We start from the raw sequence: 27,928 nt of genomic DNA on the forward strand, positions 1-27,928 counted from the left end.
TTCTGTCATCGTTGTATTTTTACTCAGTTGTATATAGTATTTGTATTTGTATTCTATTTTTATCTTATTTTATATTTATTTTATTTTATTCTACTGTATATAGTATTTTATTTTATTCTATTCTGTACAGTTGTGTACTGTATTTATTCTTATTGTATTCTAATTTTTGCCTCATAACTTTTGCACTGTCCACTTCCTGCTGTGACAAAACAAATTTCCCACGTGTGGGACTAATAAAGGTTATCTTATCTTATCTTATCTTAAATATTTTGAAAATACGTCAATACGGGCCACATGTCAGACTCGTATAGCCAGTCTTGAATCAAAAATTCTAGCAAATATTAGAATAAGCAAATTAGTAAAAAGTATTCAACACACTGCAGTATAGGTAAAGCTTGGAGATTTAATATGGCAATTTTCACCACCAGATAGAATCAACATAAAGGATTCAATCCAGTTAAGTAAAATATATGCACCAGGACACTACAACATACACCTCTGATTCATCGGTCTCTTAAAATGTGTTGATCAGCGTCAGACAGACCACAGACACTTTATCAGTACAGCATAAAAAACAAAACAAAAAAAGGAATAAAGACAGACTGGGCAGCAGCACGTCAGGTTTTCCTTGTTGCATTTGTGAAACACATCCACATAAAGACAGGCCACCAGTCAACACATCTTCAAATAGAGACAATTACAAAACACCTTTTGTTTGTGGGTACAGTCCAGTAATCATACAGGCAGCATGTATGACACACATGGATTTTACTACAATATAGTATATGTACAGTAGCAGAGAGGGGATAGCTGGCAAAGTGTGAACTCTTGCTGTTGTTTCTCACTCTCCAGCTCGCGTCCTATTCACAGTTCTGCTCATGTGTTGATGAGCGCGAACAGACTTTTCTCCGTGCGAGTGAGACAGAAGGGGAACTGCTGCCATTTTCAGCACTAGAAACACATTGTGGAGATTGCAGCATTTGTTAACGCTTGCTCCCGCGCCCAAGCGTATGCTGCTGTCACCGCAGACAAAATGGATTTTACGGCCAGTGTTTTCTTCTTTCATCCACAGTCCAAGTAGTTCAGATGGGTTTTTTTAACGATACCTCCTATTAAAACTGAGGAAATATCAAGAGCCCCGGAATTTGCAATAACAGTACCTCACAGAGAAAGAACACAACACCCACTTTTAGTTGTAAACTGCCACTAGGCACATTTTCAGATATTTGGAAAATGAAGAGACTTTGAAAAGCAAAACAATGAAACAAAAACAAAATGAAATCTTAATTTTTCTCTCAGTATTACAATGAAGTAGTGTTGGCAGTGGGAAACTATTCTCTAAAGGAATGTTTCAAGATATGGACTACACTTTATTTGGTTGCCATATCATCACGTTGCACCAAATCATCCCTAAAAAGTGCAAAGAGTCCCTGGTTGCTGTTATGGTTAAAACAGTCTGGTGATGAAGGATACAAACTGTACAACTGCAGTGTAGTTATAGACTCATTTGAAAATGCACACTAGATCATACATATTTAGTGTAAAAAGCATAAATGAGCCGGATAACACAGTTCCCAGTTTTCTTAAGTCGTGTAATGAGTTAAAAAGGATCGAGCCACTACAGGCTGCAGTTAAACTACTGTCAAAGAACACACAGAGCTACAAAACAGAGATCTGCAGGAAATGCAAGGAAAATGGTGCGTTACATTTTGACTCACAAGTTCCTTTTTTCTTTCGTTTTAAATAAATCATAGAAAAATTGTAATAAAGAGTGTACAGGACACAATCAGTCATTGTCCTTTTTATTCCCAATGTAGCGTATCCGCGTTTATGCATATATGCACACGTGCACACACTATGTGGTTCAGAACTAGGTGACGTCTGACTCTTTTTAGAAAGTACCAAAACAGTCCTAAGCTCTTGGCTCCAGTCCTTTGGGAGTGGATCCATCACCCTCCCTCCGTGGCTCAGCTTCCTCGCAAACGGTGTGACTCTCCACAGATCATCACTCATTCTCCCATAGGTCGCCCTCTGCCTCGTTCCTCATCCTCTCTCAGGTTATCTCTGTAGGCCTCCGGGGAGGTAAATAAACGAGTCCCTATGATCCCTCTTTCCCATCTGAGCTTTCTGGCGGTGCTGGTGGCTCCTCCGCCGTGGGTGACTGAGCCCCTCCCGGACCATCTGCACACAAAACTCAAAAATGACTTCTAAAGGCACAAATGTGGAACTTCTTTCCAAAGCTATTGTTCATAAATGACTGTGACAGTGCGTGCCTGGCATTTTTTGTTTTTGCTTTCATTTTAAGGCTGCTATTTTTTTCAGAAACCCCAATGCAGGCAAACAAAGTGTCTCTCTGCCACTGCTGGAGGAATTCCAAAAGATCCGAGTTCATGTGAGCAAACCTGTATTTTCATTTTTGGGGTCTGTAAGATGAATTGCACGACCATGTTGTGTTATGTTAGATGCTAATTTGTTTTCTACACATGCAGCCAAAGATGCTCAATGGCTCAAATTTGGCACTCCTGGTAGCTACACACTTTTAGCAATTGTGATGCATGACAGGGAAATGGGCAGCATTTCCCTAGTGACATTCCTAGCCTAAAGCTCACCCATCTGCTACTAAATGGAGATGTATTTAGACAAGGACAACCTTTCCTAAATCTCAAAAACTTTGCCATAGCTTCAAGCCATAGATGAGCCACATAAAGGCTTCCGGGGATCAAATATCTCAGTCAAGTTCACAAAAACATCTCTCAAAGTGTCCTTAATTTACATTATACTGTTTCTAAATAATCAAATATATTGCTTCACATGCTAAAGTACTAAGTTAAAAAAAAAACACATTTAAAGGGAAATATCACCTTTTAGGGATAGCTCAGCCAGTTTTAGAGGTAAGTCACCAGGGTTTACACCTGCTGGAGAGCCCAGGATATCAGGCAGGGCATTTCTCCTCCCTGAGCGCCCCGAGGAGGCAAAGTCCAGCACTGGCTCCACTTCGGTCATTTCAGGAACTCTTCAGGAAAAAAAGAAGGTACAATGTTACGATTTTACCCATGTATCATGTATCATACCTTATATGATAAGGTATGATACATGATTTTAACTCACCTGAGCAGTATTTCTGCTAAGTCACAACAACAGTTGCCTCAAAGCGCTTTACATTGTGAGGTAAATACCCTACAAGAGAGCCTATGAGAAAACCCTAACAATCAGATCAACCTATTATGAGCAAGCATTTGGCGAGAGTGGGAAGGAAAAACTCCTTTTTAACAGGAAGCAAGCTCAGGGACAACCAGACTCCGTCATCTGCTTCAACCGGTGGAGGCAGAGGGGCATAGCTCTCTGTAAAATACATCTATAAGGTATAAAAGGACAAAAAACTGTGAATGTCAAATTGGCCTCTGAAACCTATAAATATAATCATTAAAAAATATTGAGAATGTCAATGTGACATGTTTAACATCTAAAAACACAGCTTATATTTGGTTTGTGGTTCTAATTTTTTTACTTGTAACTTCTAGTTCCTTTTCTCATCTTGTTTTTCAGAGTTTGATATTACGGTAAATGGTCAACCATTTGCTTAGTTCGTTAGTTAGCTAGCAACGACCAAGAAGTTTGTTGAACAAATGAAGGGCTTTACATGCTGAGCAGGCTGCAACTGTTTTCAATGGAGTGTCATAGGAAGGCCTGAATATCACAGTCATTCAAGTTGTGTTTCCATCACTGCCTTGTCCCTTGCACACAGAGACATCTGCAGATTCTCTGTTTGTTTGAATATTGTGACATTTTTAGCAGTTTCACGCTGAAAAACATTATTAAAATATTGGGCTGCTCGCCTCTCAATCTTTACTTCTGGAACACTCGACCTTTCTTTGATGCAAGCAATTAGTTGTAACATGTTTCAACTCTGTTCCCTGTTACATTTTTTTGCGGTGTTGCTGGCACCAAATTTAAATTGGAATATATTTTTCAAAGAAAAAAGTCTTAGTACAACATATCAAATGTTTAAAAGCATGGATGCAGATATAAAATGGCATGCCATTTTTGAAGAGAGGACGTTCCAGGTCTTATTTTGTAACAATTCACTCAATCAACTCACAGTGTGCTGTTTCTGTTTGGTGTGTACTGCACGGGGAAAAGCTGTGTGGGGTACATCTTTAATGATATAGCTAGCCTGCTAATCATCCCTATATGTACCCTAGTAGTTTTAATCCCAACACTTTTAAAAAGTTGACACTACGTTTTATGTTATACATAGTCTAACAGTGGATATTAATTTTGACATTTCTCAGAAAACAAAATGTACTTAATGTGATTTGAACATCCAGAGAAAAGATTCATCACTGAAAAGGAGGATGTGTCTGTCTGGTCTCATGGCAACCAGCAGCTGGGGAGTCAGCTCCAGGCTACACTGGTGACAGGCAGAATTACATCCCTTGTCTCACAGACTCGCAGCACACACACATACAGCGAGCCATTGCTGCCATGGCAACAGTACAGAAAAAGCACCACTGGCAGGTAAACATATGACTGGAATCCATTCGCTCACTATCTCACTCTCTCTTCCCAGTCTCCCCCTTTTGTTGTGTTGCCTCCCTTTAAATAGCCATACCATTCTGTGGAGCGAAATCTCAGTTCCCATTGCTCTCTCTCAACAAAGGGCTGACGTGTGAGTTAATGCATATGTGCAGCTATAAACTCGCACACACACCATCCTCAAAAAGAGGGCCATAAGTTGACCATCTGTTAGCCTCGAGCACAGTTGAAGCCTTGCTACTGAGCTCATCTAAGCTTTAAATGTCTCCATGGAGAAAGGCACTTTGCTTCCAATATGTTTACATTATTGCATGCTGGCAGCTAAAACTGTGGCTGCAGGTAGGAATCATGGCTATGACTGAGATACTTTAAAACATGTACGTACCTTTGGTTTTAAAATATGTAGCATTTATCAAGCTCAATACATAATTCTGAAAAATCTACCTACGATTAACATAAATGTTTTATATATTTAATCAGTACAAATGTGTAATCACACTTTCCACAAAGCCTGTGTCCACCCTCCTCCATACCACACAGGATGTACACATAGCAAGTTGCTAATAATTCATGCAGCTTTGATTAATTGATGTCAAAATGCTGTTGCACAGTTACCATTACCAATACTCTGTCCGGGGCCCATTCAAACAATTCATTTTCATACTTTATTTATTTAGTTGATTGCATTTATTTCCAATTCAACTGTATGTTTGATTTTTTTTTCCTTTTATTTAATATGCCCAAAAAAATCCATTATTTTTCTCATTCTTAATAGTCAAATCTAAATATACAAAGTCAATAAAAATATAGCTGATCAGTGGGTAGACAATTACATCAAGGCTGGGTAGGATTCAAACAAATGCACAGGAAAACAAAATGTTGTATTTTGAGATTAACCTGAAAATACTACCAGAATTTAAGGACTTAGAGATATAAAAGAAAATAAGCTCTGACATGACAAAAATACTATATATATATTTAAAATTCTTCACTGCACTTCTTCTAGGTCAGCAGTCGAAATAAAACAGCTTACTGGCCATGTCAGCTTCCATCAGTTGTATCCGCCAATTGATGCAGCACTCAGATGGCACTGGATCTAGTTTTCTGCCACTGGTCACCTGTGTATATGATTGGATATCATGATATAAACCAAATCACTATTTCTGTCAAGCTTAAAGGTTCCTTTTCATTGAAACATTATTTATATTCTGTCAGAAGGTGACCACGACAGCCAGAACATTATGGAACTTCAAACAAATAACGAAAGAAATGCACAATGAAAAAATCATACTCAATTGTTGTTCACTTTTGCTCCTAGACAATAAATAAATAAGATTTAAAATAGAGAGAGCAGTGGACAGTGAGGCCTGACTACTATCTCTCTGCACTCTGTGTATAGCTGCCTGAGAGAACTTTTTGTGGCCAGGGAGTTGGTAGCGAGGGCCAATTACTTTAATCAGCATCAGCTTCCTGGCAACACATCTTTTAAAAACTAGGCTACAATATTACTGTCTCTTTGTTTCTAAGAAAAATCTTGCATTGTTCAATGCATCGCACTGTACTGATAAACAGGCAACTGTACACTATGAGGATGCCACCGCTGCAGAGGGTGAAAACAATTTGTGGTGTAGCTGGCCTTTGTATGTAGTGTGTAGTGTATGCTACACTGAATTCCTCTGACTCTTCCTTTTAACAATATCCTCGTCTTTTGCACTTTAACCTGTCATATTCAGAAACTCGACCACCCGAGTTTTCTGTTTTCATTTTGTCTTTGATGATGCTCACTCCCTTTCATGTGGTCTGTCAAAACAAGGAAGTAATGGGATTTACTGACTTTATATTGACCCTATCCCATGTATCTCTAGTGAGGAAAGGTTATTGTGCACCACATATCTTTATTGCTTTAGTGTCTTGCCCTAGCTGTGTGTACGAAAACACTTTTCTCCACACCTAAGATATCAAAAGTAGTTATCTGAGTTACTGTTGGCTTCCTATCAGCTTGAAGAAGACTGACTATTCTCCTCTGACCTGTGATGTCAAACAAGATATTTTCACCTGCAGAAGCTCAGCTGACTGGGTAGCTTCTCTTTTTTGGAGCACTCTTTGTAAACCCTAAAGATTTCACCAGTTTCTGAAATACTCAGAGCAGCCCATGTGGCACAAACAACAATGCCACATTCAAAGTTACTTAAGTCACCTTGTTTCCCCAATTCTGATTCTTAATTTAAACGGCAGTCTACATGCCTCCATGTCATTAGCTGATTAGACTCAGTGTATATATAAAACAAACGTAAATATATAGAATGAAATATAATGACAGCTCTTTCGGAGTACTGAATACTGGGAGTCTGTGATCCACGTGCACATCTTCGACTTTTCATAATAATAGTACTTGATTAAACCGGAAAAGTGTATTTTTCTTAGAAAATGTTAAACAAAAAAAACGCAGAAACTGGCTTCAGACAGAAGATGAAGCAGGTGGTATGTTCAGAAATTTCGCATCTGAAGGAAAAGAAGCAGAAGCCTGTTGACGATTACACAATAATCGGACGCACACTACTTCTAGTTGAGGTGTCAGATGTCAGACTATTCGTCCAAAGAGAGTAAAGGTTTTTTGTGTTTTCCCCCTTGAGGTCCCGTGCTGAGCTTTTACGGTAGCTGCCTTCACTTGCTGCTTCCTTATGGGTCTGTCTGTCTTCAGTTTTCTATTTAATAACTTAAAAAGGTCCTCTATTGGCTTTAGTTTAAAGTGCCTGACTTGACAATTGAAGCGTATCCAATTTCTTTGCTCTTGAGAAACTCTTGCGTTTGTAGTGTGCTTTGGGAAATTATCCATTTGCATCATTTGGCGAGTCTCAGCAGAGTACAGGTCTGTTCACTTCAGGATTCATCCTGCTACTTCTATCAGTCACATCATCAATAAACACTAGTGACCTGGTTCCACTGGCAGCCATGTGATAACACTGCCTCCACCTCTTTGATGATATCGCATGCTTCATATCACGAGCTGTTCCTTTCCTTCTGGAACCTTTTCCTTTCCCATCGTTCTGGTACAAATTAATCTTAGATGTTTAGTCTAATCCAGCCCTCTTGCTCTTGAGTGTAACCAGTGGTTTGCGCCTTGTTGTAAACCCTCTTCATTTCCATTTATGAAGGGACCTCGACACTGATACGCCTCCCTCCCTAATAATGTTCTTGACTTCTTTAGATGTTGTGAGGCTGTTTTTCTTAACCATGGAAATGTCATCATGCACTTTGTCTTTTGTTGTTTTTCCAGGCCCTATTGATGGTGAGCTGGCCCGTACATTGCTTTTTGTAAAGAATATACCAGATTGTGGATTTGGTCACTTCAAGGCTTTGCTCTCTCTGAAAGCTTTATCTTTGGTTTTGGTTTTTTTTTTTCAACATAACTGTGGCCTTCTTCACTTAAACTGACAACACTTTGGGATTCAACACTAAAACTATAAAAACAACAAAACACATATTCAACATTTCTTGAATCAACTTCGGATGTTTGCTTCATTTCATAAAATAACACAGAAACCATCAGCTAGCCATGAAACTGCTTGTTAGTCAATTGTCCAATTATTTTCGAGGCTACAAATGGAGGAGTGTGCATTTAAAACAGAAAACTTTCTATATGTAATTTCCAAACAGTTGATGCAAAATTTCATCCGCTAGAGCAGAAAGTCTGAATTTGAATCACATATTGACTGATTTCAAGTCTGTTGTGGTGGTTTATAGAAGCAAAACTACAAAAATTCTGTCTTTGTCCAACAAATTACAGACCTAAGTGTAAAGCCGTCATATTTACCAGTTGGTTTTAAATATTAGATGATTATTTGGCACTCTTAATTACAGTGTTTTGTTGCAATATTAACTGACTCAACGTGCAAGTCAAAGGGGTCAACTGAATAACATCAGCTGTCCTCATGTTTCTCAAATCACTACCATTAAATTCAAATATAAATACAAAGAATGAGCCATCTGTGTTCACATGAACACGTCACACCTGCAACTTTAAGTGATTTCAAGTGAATTACTTTGTGGCTGCAGTACTAAATTTAGCCATTCAGTAAGTTTATACTGTAGGCAAATCCAGAATATTGTTCCAAATTTCACCTCCAGGGCCACGTGTCAAAGCTTCTCTTTGTTCAGCTTGGAGTCTAACAATAGGCGTTTGGGTCACGCAGTAGGACGGATAGCTTGTCTCTCTGTGAAGTTTCAGTCTGGCTCAGAGGCTTCTCAAGCTGAGAAACTGATTATCACTGAAAAGCTCAGCTTTGACTGTTAATCCTGCTAATTAAAACCAAACTTTGGCTCTTACACTGACTTGCTATAACAACTTTTCATTTAATACCAGGTGGTGGCCACAGTCAGTCACTGCTGATCTGACAGCTTTCCAGGATGATTCAGCTCTGGGGTTTTTACACTGTCAGACTGAAGAGGAAGCTGAGAGTTTAAGAAGTTGTTTAGCCAGATAAAATCACTGGCTTTCAGTGGCTTCACTGCTGAAATATCAGAATAAGTAATAGCTATTGTTATTCCGGTCCTAATTAGAACACATGGTAACTTTCATTGAGCTACTGGATTAAGCACTGAACAGGCAGTGACCCATCATGTGAACAGTTTAATTTTAGCTGATAATCCAACAACAGTTTAGATGGGATTATCTTGTCAAGTAAACTGACCTACATAAGGTATCTGTGCCAGCTCAGGCAGACACAGGAACAAGCTGCAGGTGAATTATGCAAAAGGTTTATGTTATACAAGTCCTTTCATAAAAAAACCAGAGGTTGAAGCTGGCTTACAATAAAAAAAACTGAGGAAAGGTAAAGTCTATTTTCTCCTCTTCTTCTTTCAAACTCGTCACAGCTCTGCAATTACATAAAAACTCATTAATGTTGCAAATTGCTATCCAGGCTATTCCTAAACACAGCCACCGCTATTATTTTGTACCATATTATACACCACGTACTAAAGACATCCTGTCATGGGGCTACTGTGTAAATAATCATGCAGCTAAAATTATCCACTTACATTTGCCATGTGGGTATGTGCAAATGGAGTAAAAGCACTTTCACATGTCTGCTTCTCGAACTTTAAAAGGGAAGGCTTTAAACAGCACTAAACACATTTGATGTTGGAGGTTAGTTTCGACAACAACAGCACAGGGCATTGTCTCCAACCAACCTCACAGGCTCTCGGTGCCAAGGAGAAAGGGTCTTTTCAGAAGAAGCCTTGTTGGCTTTTACAATGGCGCACCTGCTATTCTCAATGGAAATGCAAGAGGAAGGAGGCTAAGCAAGAAAGCTCTCAGTCCTAACAGAAAGAAACCACGAGTAGCAAAAAGAAAGCAACGCTGAGAGCTCGATATCTTAGACTGTGCATCCACACAACTGATGTCAACATAATTTCCCTTCTGTCGTGTGGAGAAAATGCCAAACTTGAAAGTCGATCCAACAAACCTTTACCAACAAATCACAATATGATGCATGTCATTTACTGAAGCTTTTGGTAGCGTCTCTGCTAACATTTACAATATAAAATGCAACGAACAGACATGGTCCTGACTCTGATGACTCAGTATTTTTTCATTAATTAATATTATATTACGTTTTGGTTTAATCTGGTTATGTCTTTGACTAAGATTTCTAGTTTTTAGGTTTTGGTTCCCAGGTTCTCTCTGTTTCCAAGTCAGTCATGTCTCTGTGTAAAGCCCGTGTCTCTGAATCTGTGTCGTGTTTCCTGTTTTACTGAAGGTTCGTGTCTTATGTCCTCCATGTCTCATCATGTTGATTCGGTTCAGCTGTGTCTCCCTCCTGTGTGCCATTTCCTTGTTTCCCTCTGTATATATTTAGTGTGTGTTATCCTTTGTTCTTCATCGGTCCGTCTGCCTGTCATCCCCTGTGTTACCTCTGCTGCCTACATTTGGTTGCCTACATTTGGGTCCACGTCTCTCGCGCGCGCGCGCCGCACAATTTGCCTCTGCAAATTGTGACACCAACTCAATATACTTTAGTTTGGTTCCAGAATTCCCTTTGCATTCATCTGGAATATCCAAAAAGATTTAATTTAAATAACTATGTTGTAAAATTTAGGGAGCAGAACTAAAGTCTGGCTCTAAACATATAGGTATATAATTAATCTTTTTAATTACTGTATGTTTAATTTTGTAATGTTTCACAACTTCAGAGTGTTTAGTGTTCAATTCATATCCGCTAAAAGACTAATAATGCATATTAATTTTAAAAGAAAACAGTTGGCACAAATCTCTCTTTTTTTTCATTAAATAGAACAGACACCATTTCTCTAAATGGAACCATATAAACCACCGAGGACAACATAACCTCATAACCACATAATCATTCCTCTGTGCAATGACTGAAGACACTCGAGGGGAACTAGAAATTGATTCTAAATAAGGACACTGTGTCCCCAAATTACATACATACATACAGCAACTGTAAAAACACTCCATTAAACGTTACTTAACTCAAAGCAATTCAAAGCCACCCAAAATTGAATTGACCATATTTAACCAGATGATACCTTCATTCTTTCTTATTTTGTCCATGGATGGAAATTATAGCCAGAGCTGTAAAATGGTTAACGATTGTGATGTGAAAATTATTCTCCAAGCTCTTATCTAGTGCACATATAGGTCTGGTTCCAATCTAAATGCTGGATGGTTAAGTAAGTTTATGTGACTAATAAGCTGTGAGAGCAATGCTTTCTATGACAGTTTCTCTCACTCCCTCTTATTACATGCAGGATAACAACTGCTGAAGAGATTTTATTGCACTTACGGTAACATAACGAATGAAAGTCCTGAATACAGCTGATTAATTTAACACTGGTAACAGATGGTACTGAATATCTGCAGATACCTGGAGCAAGGGTGGCATTGACTCAGGAGCTAGAATGGGTTGCCAGTTATTCACAAGGTTGATTATTTGATCCATGGCTTCTTCAGACCATAAGACCAAGTGTCCTTGGCAGTTAGAAAAGCACTTATAAAAACAACGTATGAAGGCTTGAAAGTGGGTTGTATTAAAAAGCTCTTAAGTGTTTAATTACAGTAAAGAAGCACTATGCCCCCTTCCTGAATTCTTTCTCTTTATTTTGTTTGCCACTATAAATGTTTGCATGCTGACACAAACAAATGTCAGGCTACAAATTGGATAAAAGTCATTTTTTGAGACAAAATTATCATTATAGTCAAGATTTTCATAGTTTTATTGTATATTAAAGTATTTTGGTTCTGCAATGTTGTTCAGAGAAGTTAAAAAAAACAAAACGACACACTTTGGACTTTTGATTATACCAGTTGGAACATCAGCGATAACCAATGACATGTGCTGTTAACATAAAGGGCTAAGATCATGAAATTGGACTTACACATTGATAATCTGAGTGCAAAGGTTGTTAAAATGTTTTTCACATTACTGATCGATGTGCATCCATATAGTGCTGTGTAAAAGTATTTGCCCCTATCCTGATTTCTTACTTTTTTTTGCCTAAGGGAAATACTTTTTCACAACATTGCGGGTGCCAATCTAATTACTCGTTATCAAGAAAAGACGTCGGAGCTGGAAAACAATGGAATTGTCCTTACTAATAACTTACGCAGTCAGATAAAGACAGATATTCACATGAAGTGCTTCAAATTTGAGTTCAAGTAGATGGACTCCCTAAACTCACTTGATGATATTCTTCACTGCAAAATCCATTTAATCAACCAGCAAATTCAGTGTAGTAACTTTGCAAAGTGACATCCATCAAAGCATTCATCTCGCTAAACAAGAGACAATAATAGATTTCTCTTCCCCGTGCACAGCAATCTGGCCGTGCCTGCTGCCTGAGGCTGACCTCTGCTCAGCTACAACACACTCTCATTCTCGCAGTGTGACAGGCAGACCTACTGCACACTCTACAGCTTCTTACCAAGTATAGCATATGAGCTGGCAATGATTAAATGTAACATTATAAGGCCGTTTTATCGCCATTTGCAGCAACATCAAGAGAAATATTTAATTACACATCAGCCAGCTGTCAGTACGGATGTTTTTCATAGTTACGTGCACCGCTATGCTGACTCTCATGCTCGCTCAGGAAGGAGGAACAGTAAAATATTAATCCTGAGCAGTTTTTAAGCAGTTTCCCTCAACAGACTGTGTCACCACACTAAATCCAACCCCTATATGTCCATCCCTCTTCTCCTATAGTCAGCGTATTAGTCAGTAAGACTGTGGGGGTTTAGGCTGGAAAACAGCCCGCCTGAAGAGGAGCTACAAAAGAAGTGATGTTTACACAGCCGGCACAGACACGAGAAGTTTTAGATGAATAAATAATGCCTGGGATTAAGTCCCTCGCTATTTTTAGTTCCTCATACCCTGTGATTAGACCCCGTTCTTCTCCTGACTTTTTTTTGAACTGTTATCCTAAAGCTTAACATGCTGTAGCTGCCATGGAAACTGCACCATTGTTATGAAGGCAGCTACAGTATATAGTGGAGGAGGGGAACCGAGGAGGAAACATTCAACTGCAGTTGTATGTTTGTTTTTTTCTAATAAAAATACAAATGTGATTACATGACATGTAGTCTTAAGATTGAGACAATCAAAAGTGATGAAATATAAAGACGTGCAGTATTACGCAGTGCAAAACTATCAAGGTATACGTTTAATCACAACTAAGCAAAGCAATGATGGAAATAGCCCTCATCATCTCAGTCACATTAAACCAGGTGCACAGAAGGTCATGCATTTATGAGCGTAGACGAGGTGAAGCATGACACTGATATCAGCAGTTGGTTTTCAAAAAGCTACAATATTTCTTTTTCTTCCTAAGCAGCAGCAGTGAAGAGAGAGACAGAGACAGAAATGGAGGAAAAAGGGAGAGGTGAGACTGATCTAACGAGACACTGTGATCACAGCCTCCTTTCAGATCTCACAAACATCCAGGCAAATCTTCCGTCTTTCCCGCTGATCCGAGCGCCCCGTCTTCTCACCAAGGCTTCCTGCTTTTATGTTTCACAAACCAGACAGAAAATTCACCAGCGTAGGCTTTTACTTTGTAGATAATTTGCTTTTGGGGGGGGTGAGCATGTACATAAAAACCAGGATGACTTGGATGGTGCACAAAATCTCTTAAAAATGTTACATCTTATCCCTTTTTTCAAAAAAAGAAAATGTACGAATGATTTACTAAACATAAATCACATTTAAGGCCCTATATTAATGGTAATTGTTATTTCAGAGGGTAATCTTTCTGAAGGTGAAGTGAAACAGTTCACTTCACAGGCAAGTGAACTGTCCAATTGTAGCTAAGCGACTAACTTAAGTATTTTATTATATTCTATTCTGTACAGTTGTGTACTGTATTTATTCTTATTGTATTCTAATTTTTGCTTCATAACTTTGCACTGTCCACTTCCTGCTGTGACAAAACAAATTTCCCACGTGTGGGACTAATAAAGGTTATCTTATCTTAAACAGGCTTGGCAGGGATTTCAGCTTTGAATTTTTACACATGCCACAGATCTGTGCATTGTACTCTAGTCATGGTACAGATTTTGCAGTGTGCTTCTCTATTTTTAACCTTTCCAAAAGTGAAATAAGTAGATTACTTTGTTAAGTAGTAACCTAGTGTTACATTCAAGGCCAAGGAGTATTGTGTAACAGATCTGGCAGATGATTATGAATGCCGTCTTAAAGCCCTAGAGTCAAATTTTCAGTTGGAAGAGCTCTTTGTTTCTACATAGTACTGTTAGAAATACAACAAAATAAATCTGCTGCTGGCTCTTCACTGTATATTTTATAAGGCTACAGAAGTAGGGGGTCCACTGGGTCATCAAGGCTTACTTAGACTCTTTGCCCTAACATCATAATTTAGGAATTCCATATTTTCTGGTACTTGGAAAAGAATTCCAGTATCACGTGTTTCAGGTGACACGAGAAAAGGCCCCTTTCCCACTGGGAGCCAGTGGGGATATGTTTAAGCTAACATGAGAGGCCCACCACTCTAACGACAGTTGGTTTACTGGTGCATCCTCAGTGTTAAATGAAACTCATCATTTAGAATTATACAAAGCACACATGTGTTTGTTCGTTCTTTGTAATCACCTAAGCAGGATTATGATGAGTCTCAAGCCGATAAACTCAGCACAGACCAATATATCATCCAAATGTTGGATCGGTCATAAGAAACTTCATGTGTGACATCAAAGACTGGAAAGTTGAGATGGCAGGATGAGAAAGGTGTATATCCTTCACGAGGAAAAACAATCATTCAGTCCTAACAGAGTTTCAGAAAGAATCCACAACATAACAAGGATTTTTATATCATTCAGCTATACTGTTACTGGTAAAGTCCAAGTAGTACTTCACATCAAAGCCCTTTTAAGCAAACCGCCTTCTCTGTTATTAACCATGTTTAATGTGCAGTGGCAACAAAAACAAGCCTTTCTATAAAACGAGGCCCATAAAATGGGCTCCACTTTGCCAAATATGAGACAGATTGAGCAGCTTTTCAGAAGGGTCAATCACAACAACAGAACACCCAGCTATTTACAGCAATTAGCGCACTTGACAGAAAGCTGTAGAGAATGGCTGGCAGGCAGTGCTGGCAAAAGCTTTGGGGATGATCTGAAGAACAGACTGTTTTGGGGGAAGTACGACTTTTGAACGTCACGTTCTAATTAAGAACTGATCTCGACTGTGCGTAAATAAGCTCCGCATTGGAAAGGTCAAATATTAGAAAATCACATTGTCAAACCCTACACAATGACCTATTTTTTGTATTTCACCATTCATTACCCAACTGTTGCTATTGATCTCTGTGGTGTTTCTAATTAGACTAAGTGAAGGTGAGAATGGATTGGTGGCTTCGGTGCATGATCTTTACTTGCCCTTTACAGGTCAGCACACACATTATCTAACTTCTAAGTAGGAATTCTACTCAGGTTGTGAAAAGTGTTTCATCTTCTTGATTTCTTGTAACAGAAGAGGGAGATCGCCTTGTAATCGGAAGGTTGCTGGTTCGAGCCCCGGCTTGGACAGTCTCGGTCGTTGTGTCCTTGGGCAAGACACTTCACCCGTTGCCTACTGGTGGTGGTCAGAGGGCTCAGTGGCGCCAGTGTCCGGCAGCCTCGCCTCTGTCAGTGCGCCCCAGGGTGGCTGTGGCTACAACGTAGCTTGCCATCACCAGTGTGTGAATGTGTGGATGACTGGATGTGTAAAGCGCTTTGGGGTCCTTAGGGACTAGTAAAGCGCTATACAAATACAGGCCATTAAATAATTCTGATGATGTCAGGGTTACTGTGCAACTTTTAATTAAAAGCCTTCATTGTAAATATTAATTTAAGGGTATCCGCATTTTGTATTTAGTGACAAATGTAAGGTTCAACACTGGAGCTTGACCCATACCATCAACTAAAAGTAAGGATGTCCCCATCTTTACTGCATTTTTCTGTATACATGGCTTACAAAATCACAATGCTTCCTTTAATGAACCACCAAATTTTCTTAAGTTATCAACCACTTAGACCTGAGGTCTCAAACTCGCAGCCCAGGACCACTAGCAGCCCACTTCAGCGCTACTTGTGGCCCATATATTGATGTAAAGACATATAAAGTAATTTGGCCCTTGACGTTACTTTCTCTGTTAGGGAGGATTTATTTGTTGTTGAGTTCAATGTTAAAATAAGTTCTTTAAAAAGAAAAAAATATTTAACATGAAGGCCATATGAGCAGAGAGTACAAACATGTTGAGGGATTGGCTGTGTTAGTTCAGTGAGAGAGTTATTTGTAAAGAAAACTATTTTCACTGGGAGTCAAAAACTAATGTTTACCATTTTGTCTGCATTTTATTTTTTAAATACAAACTAAATGATAGCAGAAGTGCTGCCACAAATCTGGCCAGAAAGCGAGCGTCAATTTGTTTATTTGGTAGTTCAATGAAAGGCTTCAACATCGAAAAGGATAATCGATTAATTAAATGACAGACAGCTATAAAAAAAAGAAATCAAGAAAAAAGAAAACTAAACTTACAACTACACTAATATAGATGTCTTTGAACTTAATGTTGCAACTTATAATACTTATCTTATTTGAGTTACGTCATTAAAAAAACATTAATTTTAAGAGTTTGATCCAACTTCGAGAGGAGTCCTCCAGGAATAACATGGTAAAAAAAATAAACATGTAAAAACCCTTGCAAACAGATTAACAAAGGAAACATACAGTACTGTGAAAAATATTCGCCCTTTCCTAATTTCTCACTTATTTCACAATCTAAAGAAACTTAACAGATGAGAGACAACGTTACTGTCATCCATCTATCTGGATTCAAAACAAAAGAAAACTACTTCCAAGGCTTCGGGACTTCAGCAAACAACACTGAGAACCATTATCCAAAACTGGAGAAAACTTAGCAGTGTTACCCCTCCTAAGGATGGCCAGCCTAGCAAAAACTACTCTAAGAGTGCATCAAGCACTCACCTAGGAGGTCACAAAAGAACCCAGAACAACATCTAAAAAACTACAAGCCTAGCTTTCTATTGGTTAAGGAGAGTGTTCATGACTCGACAATAAGGAAGAGACTGGGCAAAAAATGGCATCTACAATTTAGTTCCAAGACTAAAACTATTGATTAAGAAAAAGAATACAAACACATTTGCCAAAAAACCTTTTTGATGATCCCCAGGAATTCGGACAAAATATTCTCTGCATTGACACGACATTTCACAAACGAACATCACACCAACAGTCAAAGTCAAAGTAAACTTTATTGTCATCTCTGCTATATACAGTACAGTATATAGAGAGATGAGACAAATATGGTGGTGGTAGTGTGATGGTCAGGAGTTGCTTTGTTGCTTCAGGACCCGGACAACTTGCTATAACTGATGGAACCATGAGTTTTGCTCTCTTCCTAAAGGAGAATGTCTGGCCATGAGTTTCATGAGTTTTACACTTCAGATGACAATGATCTGAAACACACTTACAAGTCTACCTCTGATTTGGCCGTTCAACCACCTTTATTTTAGAGCCATTAAAAGTCCAGGCTCAAAAACTCAAGAAATATCCAATGTAGCTAAAATTCTGCAACGAAGTAAGTTGCAAGTTATCACAAATGTTTGACTACAGTTTTTTCTGCCCACAGTGGCACGATCAGTTATTAGTTTTAGAGGCCAATTACTTTTTACATAGGGCCAGGTAGGTTTGGAATCTAATGAAAACATATAAAAACGGCATTTTGTATTTATTCAAGTTATCCTTGTTAAAAAAAATAATAATATTTTTTTTAAATCAGAAACAGAGCACATGCTTTTTTTCCCCACAGCAAACTAAGGTGCACATGGATCAGAAAGAATTAGAAAACATTTTAAACCTTTGGACTCAGATTAGGAATCTGTGAGTTCTATTTCATGACCTTTGCCCTATATATTAACGATTCATCCGAATAACTAGCATACTCATGATACATGATAGGTTTTTGTTTATCATTTATAATCCCACTGGTGATATTAAGAGTCCAAAAAGCTATTTGCTAACTATTTTCTAAACAAGAGTCCAAAACCAATGTTGATACACAATAAATCTGAGAAATCTTGACAATAAAGAACATTTTGCATTAATAAATTGATTTTTATCCAAATTTTGGCATGATAATTATTATAGTATGTATACAGTCTTAAATTAGTAATATCCATTGCTACACAGCACATGCATGATGCAAGAAGGACAGTGCATACTGCTGTCATATCAATATATTGGCATAAGACCTGTTGCTTTGCAAAGTGCAACCAAGGCCATCATCCACCCTGAGGCATCCTCTGAAGAGAGTGTTGTGTCAGCAGCGATGTGGCACAGGCGGATGCAGCTACATGTGCTGCCCGGGCAATTGGGGCATTGGTCCACACAAACACACATGCGCACACAGAGCTGTCACCCTATGTCAGCAGAGGCATCTCACTTTTGTGTTGGGTTTGTTTGTGACTAAAGCTGCACTGACCTCCTAATTCTAACCTAACAGTGATAGAGGAGGATGTTAGAGCCAATTCTATACTGAAGTTTAAACTTATCAGCAAAGAGCATTTTCCCAGCATTTCCTTTAGCTTCTCCTGAAAAAAACAACAGCAACTATATCTCAGTGACCAGACATGAAATAGGGCTAAAATATAACCTGTTTACCTACATCCGGAATCCACAACATTGAAAAGTGCAAGGACGGATGTCATTGGCTGTATATGTGTTCTATAGTTTAAATAGAGGAACAATGGTCAGCATTTTCAAACCGTCTCTCCAGAAAAAAGCCCCCACAGCTAGAGCAGGGCGATATGACCAAAAATATTTATCACGATATACATTTGAAAATTTGCGATAACGATATAACTGACGATATAATTGACACTAGACAAAATACTTTACAACTCCACAACTTTATTAGTGCAAAAAGAAAAACCCCATCAATGTATTTACACTTAAACAAGCAGCTGTTTTTATGTGCATTAAAGTTATATAAAAATTTAACAGTGCAAATACAAATTCCTTGCTGACAGTTTAACCAAAAGGCATTTCAAGTGGAAATTGGCCGACATATCCTCAGCATAACCATGTATAATATCCACAAAACTTAAAAAGAGGTTATACACACACACAATACGGTAATATTATGTTGAAGCACAGTACGTATCACTCCGCGAGGCTCCTGCCTACGATAGCCGTAATGCTCCGACAATCCATCAAGCGGTGCGGGTTCGTAGCTTAGTCGTACTAAAACAGTTGACAGATTTTCGAGTGCCGTGTACGACATAAAATTGTTTCGAGGTCAGTAAACACAACCAGAATTCATACATAAGGCACACGGGATTATAAGGGGCACTGTCGATTTTCAGAAAAATCAAAGGATTGAAAAACAAAGGCACTGCGCATGGGCGTTTTACCCATATTTTATCGCGATATTTCATTTTCTTATCGTTGCCCAACATTATACCGGTGTTACCGTGAATGGTATGATATGGCCCAGCCCTACTCACAGCAAAAGAGAAAAATAACATCCATGGCACAGCTGCACATCTCCAGTTTTCAAAGTGCCAGAAATGAACAGATTAGAGCCTAATCTGACACCAGAAGGATGTGAGTGTGTGGATTTTTCTCTTTTTGAAAACAGCTATTAGCTACAAATAACAATATGAGGGAGGTGAGGGTGAACCACAATACCAAACAGTGTACTATAAAGCCCCACAAAGGCAAGGAGAGCAGCAGATTAAGAGAATAAAGTATTTTCATCATTAGTAAGGATACACTGATCAACAGTTCTGACTACAACAAAAAAGGGCAATCTAAGCAGCTGAATTTATTCAGTTCAATTCTGTGTCTGCAGCAGAGCAACATTTGTTGCTAACCCCTTGGCACCCCCCATTTGCAAGGGATAAATGTGTATTCCTAGAATGGTTGGCATGTGGTTGCTGGAACTTGGTCACATGATCGCAAAGAGTACTGCACCAAAAACCTCCTTATAATCATCTTGGTTGCTAGGAGATGGCAAATAACCTCCAAGTGGTCATGAAAGCTGAAAATCTGCAATGAAACCCAGGAACAATGTTTTGTGCTGCACCACAAACCTCTTTGTGATCTATTTTGCCTAGCACCTGAGCAAATTTCCTAGTTACCAAAGCAATCCCAAGCAGGACTTCCATACAGTACTATATAGCTTTGTAACCACTTTCACATAGTGACAACAAGCAACCTCCAGCAGTTGGCAGTTGCCAACTACCAATAACAATGGAAGTATTCAATAAAGACTCTCACATTGAAATAGTAGTAGTCTAAAAACCTTTTGAGTTCTTGAAGGTTCAATGAATATTTGTTCAAGAACATTAGTTGTATAATGGATGTCAAAGCTCTTCTCTTTCCCTTTGAGAATCGGGACAGATCACAAATCTACAGTGGGTTTAACTGTTAAAAATCAGAATGTTTTAATTGAACATTTAAGATTTTCTAATATTTCCACCTTGCTGCCATACGTAGATGCAAATGTGCCAAGTTGCAAGGTACAGCCACAGCGAGGCCTCCTCAACCAAACACTTCTCAATGGTGCCCACTGAAACACTGAAACTGAAACATCTGAACCTTTCACTCTTTGACAGCCTCTTCATTTACCAATCAGCAGAATGAATTCGTCACATGGTTGATGTCTGACAAACTGTTTTGAGATGCTGTGCCCGTTTCTGGGGCAGTAAGCATCTCACGCTATAATTACAGAGAAAAACGAAGCAGCGGATTCTATTGTATGGTCTGATACACTGATAGGGTCATTGACCTGTGGATTTGATGGATGCCTTGGGAATTACAAAAAAGCCTTTGTCTCCATAGCAAACCATCCATCCCATCATCGACTGTTCCCTTCCCATCTAATCAGTATGGATAAGCTGGCAGCAGGAGAGATGACACTGATGAACCCCCGTCCTTTCCCATAGAGTCAGGCAGTGGCATGCTATGAAGTTTTGTTGCCACCCCACTGCCTTGCATCAGGCAGGGCTAATGTGAAAACAGGCATGAAGAGGTTGAGGTCAGAACAGTCTAACACAACCCTCTGTTCCTATTATCATCTGCTGTCCTCTGCATCTCAGCAAAACATCCCTGCCATTTCATATGCCCTCCACAGCCAGGTGGGAAAAGAACTGACTGACATGTTTTAATGGCAGAAAGATAAAAGTAGCAGCAGCTAAATGGCAGCAAGCCATAGGTCACAGTAAAGGGCAACAGGCTTTACAGAAGTAGCGGCTTGGACTACACTCTTATAGGTCACTGGTCAATACATAGGAATAATGAATGACTTGCATTTTGCACAGAAAATTACTGCTTCCAACCTCAAATAGGCAAACCCCATAATCAATGGGAATTGCATTCAGCACCTGGTGGTAAAACTGTTAGCGACAGGCGACAGTTAGCTGTTGCCGTCTCTCTCTTGCAGCAGAGAGTCGAAATTCCAACTTTAAAAGTGGGCCCATCTTCATCAAAACTTCATCCATCTTCGAGCACAAATTTAAGGCAGACAGCAGATGTGTTCACACATCGCAGCTTCAAAACAACACGTGGTCCTTTACTTTCAGTCTTGAGCTATGAAAGAAGGGCCAGAGCATAAGTCTCACTGAAACATTCTGAGCATTCCCCTTTACGAATTTCTGATAGAGAGCAGAACTCGTGGTTCCATCAATTATGGCAAGTTGTCCAGGTCATGAAGCAGCAAAGTATCCCTAGATCACACTACCACCACCATGTTTAACTGTTGGTGTGATGTTATTTTTTATAACATTCTTTGTTAGTTTCATGTCAGATGTAACAGAAAGCTTCCAAAAAATGAAACAGACCTCAACAGTCCGCAGAATATTTTCCCAAAATTCTTGGGGATCATCAAGGCGGATTTATTTTGGCAAATGTAAACCCTAATAGATTTGTAATCCTTTCCAAACTGAGGGGGGTGCTATTTAATTTTTTTTTCCAAATTTAGTTTTTTCCATCTCCAAAACATAGGGTTGGGGTTATTGAATCTCAAAGGACTAAAAGAAGTTAACAAAGTGCCTCCAGCAGGATAACTATCACTTGTCATGGCTGCCCTTCTCTGAGTCAAGTTCTGCTAGAGGTTTCTTCCTGTTAAAAGGGAGTTCTTTCTTCCCGCCGTTGCCAAAAGGTTTGTCATAAAGGAATGTCTGATTGTTGGTGTTTTCTCTTTAAGGTTGTAGGTTCTTTATCTTCCCATATAAAATGCTTTAAAGCAACTATATAAATAAAAATAAACTGAAATTGAAACAAGCTGATCATTTTCAAAATTAGATTCATCAGCTTTGTGGATACGGTCATTTCTAAATGCATTGATTTTTTTGTCAAGATTTTGTCAGTTACTTATAACACTCTGAGCCGAGTTGATTTCTTTGCAAAGTGCTGCATAAATAAAGTCTGATTGATCATTAGCGTACTTAATATTCTGATGAACATGTCATTTGTGAGTGTGTATATGTGTTTTTTATCATAAAGATTTTTATAACAATTATTATTTAAATGTATCTGTGGCTGGTGTGGTTTGTGGCTCAGCTGCAGGGAAGGAGTGGAGCAGCGGGTTCAGAATGTGGTGTCAGGGAAGGTTGGTTTTCGCAGCCGGCAAGCATCATCTAATCATGCCTTCCCTATTTCAGTAGCGGCCAGGCCGCAGAGGAGGAGAGAGCTGCTGGAGCAAAGAGCCGGTGCAAAGTCGGAACAGTGAGCACTGCAAAGTGTTGAAGCGCACAGTGAAAAGCCACAGAAACACTGTGAATATAATAAAAAGCAAAACGTGACCTTCTGAGTCGCGTCGGGTCCTTTCGATTACAGTATTGTTACTTACATATTAAAATATCTGTATAACCCAATAAGAAAACAATATCTCCAAAAAGTCAAAGTGCCATGATGTCATTACTCCATTATGGTATTGGTGTGTGTGTCTATCGTTATCATTCAGTTTTAATAATGCATCGGATTAGTTTAGTGGCTCCGTTGTTAGCTTTCTCCTGCTGTTTGCCATTTACAACCTCTGAGTTTCATCTTCTTTACTGCAAGATGATAAATGCCACCACTATAAGTTATTAAATAGTGACTCTAGTGCAGGGGTGGGCAACTCCAGGCCTCGAGGGCCGGTGTCCCTGCAGGTTTTAGATGTGTCCTTGAACCAACACAGCTGATTTAAATGGCTAAATTAGGTCCTCAACATGTCCTGAAGTTCTCCAGAGGCCTGGTAACGAACTAATCATGTGATTCAGGTGTGTTGACCCAAGGTGAGATCTAAAACCTGCAGGACACCGGCCCTCGGGGCCTGGAATTGCCCACCCCTGCTCTAGTGGGTTAAATTGGTGGATGAACCTTTTAGAATAACAGCAATTTTTAATCTAACTTTTAATATCATAAAAGTATTGCAATAGTTTAGCAGTATGGCTAAGTATGACATTTTCTCCCACCTCTAAAACAATCTGTGGTATTAGCAGCAGGACTACCTCGTTAGACTACCTAATTACATAAAAAAAAAACTAAACACTAGAACTACCGACAATGGTGCATTTTAGCTGGATAAATGGCTTATAGCTAACCTCCATACTGTAAATTTGTTAATGCGTAATCTGTAATAAATTAGTCATTAAAGTTGCTGTTGAGAATCAATCTAAAGTGTGTTTTTAGTGCTCAAGTAGAAAATCGCTATATAAAAACCAGTCCACTTATCATATATTGTAAACTAATCCCTCTAATCTTTTTGCCAACAAAATGTTCAAGTTTTGAGAATTATTACAGAATTTTGCTCAACACAACACATCAGCTTTTAATATCTTTGGTCTAAAGATCATCAGTGTTGCTTAAACTTCGATACACGCTAGTTCTTACTCAGTCTTGGCTTTTAATGAGAGGAACTGTTAGATAAGAGCTGAAAATAAGCTGCTCAGCAATGTGGAGGCCACTGAAGATTAAACAGTTTTATAGGTAGAGCAGTCACCTGATTACTGATAACATTGGCATGCTTGGTTCTTGTAAAAGATAAAATTATGCTGACTGGAACTGTTTTCAGGAGGTTACTGATAAAGGACTGAGCAACGAACCACATCTGGCACTTCTGGGACTGCGAAATCACAACGGGTGGGAGGAGAGCATGGTGTGATGCCATCATCTGTCGGCCATCATCAATGTTAAAACAAAGTGACGTGAAGACTGATTCTCAAGAAAGACCAGGATGCAGTACAATCCTTCCACTCCTGCATCGTATAATGCTTACACAAGTACATTTGAAAAGCTTCGAAACTTTTATGTTTTTGTATTTTACCAACATCAGAGCTGGTATGATCACTATTTAAGAAAGATTTGTTTTAATGTAACAAAATGGTCAATTAATTTAAAGCTAAATGTAAGCCAACAACATACGTTAAAAGTGACACCTCTTATGTAAGCAGCTTTACAAAGCTTTTGAGCCTATTTTAGCTACTTGTTTTGGTTTCGCTGTTCATTTGTTTTGGTTTATTCGCACTGCTCTCATTGAGACTGTTTAGCAAAAAGTGGAGCCTGACTGATTTATTGGCAGTCCGATATTATTGGGTGATCTTAGCTATTTGGTGATCTATTGGCACCAGCATTCAACAAATTACCAGAGGGTATTCTGCAACTTCCTAGGTGGCAACACGTTTGGAATATCACAAGCACAATAACTATCTGCTCTGACCAGAGTTGGCAGAGCATGAACAAGAATAAAAGTTTCTTGTTTAGGCCAAGTTACTAGTAGCTCATAACCTAAGATAGATGCTGTTCATTACCCAGGCTTCTGTCATAAAATGGAACTCATTTGCCATTTTGGTTAAAGCCCAATGTATATAAGATTATATGTATATAGGTCCTATATACATATAATCCTATATTATAGGATTATATGTATATAGGATTATATGTATATAGGATTTTTAAGATCAATGTCAGTAACAATATTTGGTGATTTTAAAAATCCAAAATATTCTAATATATCAGCCAGGTTTTGTTTTTTTTGCTCTTTTAGACACACGAAACATAAACAGATTTCCCTAACTTTTGTTATGTGTACTATACTCTTTGACGCTCTCCATTTAGCTGGTTGTTGCGTTTATGTATGGGGTTGCAAACGTATGTTTTCCTAATACTGCTGAGTGCCCTCTGGTGGAAAACTGTACAACGTAAAATAATGTACAATGTTAAATTTTCCCTTATTAGCAAATAGATCAGCAAATAGTTAACATCGGTCAATAATACTGGCCTACCAATAAAAATCAGATCGGCTCTATTTTTTGTTTTAAACCGAGAATTACGCAACTGTTACCCACTTCCAAATTCCTGGTATCATACTGGGAGTTGAATGAAACCTAAACAGCCCCACTAAGTAATGACAATATTCTTCAAATAGCTAGAAACACAACTTTAGATAAATGCTAATCTTGCTGAGGCAGTTGTTTGCCAACACTGCTGTGACTATACAGTATAAAAGGTTACAATAGGTCTTTTTTTTAACATCAAAAGGATTCCTTTTGTAGAAGAACGAATAAGTTACAATAAACACGACCAAAACTCAAAAATAAATGAATAAAAATTAATAACAACATGGGCAGGGTTTGGTAATCTTTACAAAAGCGCTATTTTACAACAATTTCCTACATAAAAAACAAAAAGGTACGGAGCCTTGAGACATAATGGAGCGTTATAATACCTGCTTATTAAGCCATGTCTATTGTCTCAAAAACATTTTTAACTGTTGTCACAAATTTTCCGATGTTTGAATAAATAAAGTACATGCTGTCTAATTCAATTCAGTTTTATTTATACAGTGTCAAAATGACAACAACAGTTGCCTCAAGGAGCTTTATACTCTAAGGTCTAATCTTATCTTAATGAAGTCGCCACCGCCTATTAAGTATAAATTAACCTATCGATATATATTAATATTCTACCACATGTGACTATTCTGCAGTTGGCTGGTTAGGAGGATTATTTAACTATAATCACTGCAATATTTGATTATTTTAAATACTAGAAAAACAGAACAACAGTGAAAAAGAAAAAATGTGTAGGCCCACATTGAAATAGAGTAACTAGAAAGCTCTGCGGGCCACTTTGAGCCTTACCTATCCAAGAACAAATAAAATTAAAAGTATTCCATTTCATAACAAATAGCAGCCCAACATCTTTGAATATAGTCAATTTTAATTTAATGAAGACAAACTATATATGTGTCTACATCCACTGCTATTGAGGTTCAGCAAAATCAAGAGTTTAATTTTCACATTCCTTTAGTGGTTTTGTGAAAAACAAAGGGAGCCACTGGTTTGAGACCGCATTGCCCACACAGCGTGATTGACAGGTATCACTGCATCACAGAGGCCAAAAAAAAGCCCCACTGGTGCCAGCTACTGATCAGAACTGAGGCTGATTCTCAAACATGACCTCATGGTGATGTAATTAACACAGGGTGAAATCATAAATTGAAACCAAGTGCCTCGGAGCTAAAATGACTATGAAAAATAGGAAGGCTCTGCTAACACCCAGGCCGACCCCGGACTGCAATTTCTTTACCTGACATTGTACAACTATGATTCACTACAGAGCTCGTGCAAGACGATGCAACACAGAGAGGCAGGCAGACAGGGTTTTAAATCCTGAGCTGTTTTTGGGAACATGTTTAGCTTCACCAAAGCATAAAGACTGAGGCTTGTTCAAGGCCCTTTGCTCACTAGGGGGTCTGAAACTCATGGATAAGGACAAACATAGCAAGGCTATTAAGAGTTTAGTAGATTAAAGGGTTTAACAGTGTCACCTGTTAATATATAACAGGCAGGTATGAAGCATTATAAAAGATTAATTTTAGTGAAGGTTTAGAGTTTCCAGCCTCTTGTAGTGATGTTTGTGGTAGATTATGTATCTGTATCCTTATGAAAAAAAGGTCTCCTTTAAAATGAAACCAAAAGCCTGTTCTCCTGCGAACATCCATCATTGTTTTCAATCATTTTAAACGCAGCCTGAGAATTATCTCAACACTTCATGCCTGAAGGTCACAGTTTACCCACCTTTTAATAAACCAAAGCAGATAATCCAGCTACCATCAACCTCGCTGCTGGGAGCCTGTGGCATTTTTATGTGAACAGCTGATGCGCTCAGTGCTACCAGCTCATACGGAGTTGACAGGTAGGCTGCTGGAGTTGACACCTGTCAACGTTTACAATAAGGTGCTGTTCGGTTTGAACGAGCCTTCAGCTGGTGCCAGATGTGAGTGCTGCTGGCAGATAAGTCGATGCTCCTGTTGCTTTCTCTCTCTCTTTTTTAATCACTTTCGGCGCACATAATGGCTCCAGCATGCCACAATAATTCCACCCTGCCTTTAATCTATGGAACCAGCAGCTCTCCTGCAGTCTGCCTCGGAGGCACATGAGCAGGCAACAGTCTGCTGTCCTACCTGTAGAGCAGAACAAGTGTAGGTATATGTGCGCAACGACGAACACTCACCAACTGATTTCAGTGCGCTTCAGGCGAGGGGGGGCATAAGGGACCTCCAAGGAGTAAGAAGTTGGAATTAGCCGCCAGCCACCATCTTCCGCAGGGACGAAGAAGAGAATGTGCGCAGTGTCAAGGAGTCCGTCCGATACGACACACCACACCGCCTCATTCCAGATGACAGCGCCGGACCCGCGGCACGGTGGACTAAATGATGAGCGGTGACAGCACACGGACAGAGGAACGCTTCACTGCGCGCTCAGCAGCGGCAACAAGGAGGCGGGTCAAGACGCACGTGCTTAGGCCGGGAGATACAGGAAGAGAGGGTAACTCGGCCTTCAAAATAAGAGCAACAGCAAGCGTTA

At 39.0% G+C, this 27,928-nt stretch overlaps 1 protein-coding gene across 1 annotated transcript; it reads right to left on the minus strand.

Annotated features, from left to right (window-relative positions):
- Window positions 1-383: 383 nt before the first annotated feature.
- On the minus strand, window positions 384-27,857 carry pkib (protein kinase (cAMP-dependent, catalytic) inhibitor beta). Its single transcript, XM_085446712.1, has 3 exons — window positions 27,576-27,857; window positions 2,862-3,013; window positions 384-2,181 (listed from the first exon to the last, which is right to left on the minus strand). Exons 2-3 carry the CDS (start codon window positions 3,001-3,003, stop codon window positions 2,099-2,101), a joined length of 225 nt encoding a protein of 74 aa, XP_085302838.1. The 5' UTR covers window positions 3,004-3,013; window positions 27,576-27,857; the 3' UTR covers window positions 384-2,098.
- Between the last annotated feature and the right edge of the window lie 71 nt (window positions 27,858-27,928).

Source organism: Copadichromis virginalis, linkage group LG22 (assembly GCF_057382275.1).
Source record: "Copadichromis virginalis isolate Kocher_CV1m ecotype Utaka linkage group LG22, C_Virginalis_male_GT1.1, whole genome shotgun sequence".
Lineage (NCBI taxonomy): Eukaryota > Metazoa > Chordata > Actinopteri > Cichliformes > Cichlidae > Copadichromis > Copadichromis virginalis.

Bases quoted from the DNA above. Each gene is read 5' to 3' on its own strand.
- pkib (XM_085446712.1), bottom strand. From the start codon at position 3,003: ATGACCGAAGTGGAGCCAGTGCTGGACTTTGCCTCCTCGGGGCGCTCA. The intron at 2,182-2,861 runs GTGATATTTCCC...TTTTGTGTGCAG, and splicing joins GGCTGAGCTATCCCTAAAAG to ATGGTCCGGGAGGGGCTCAG.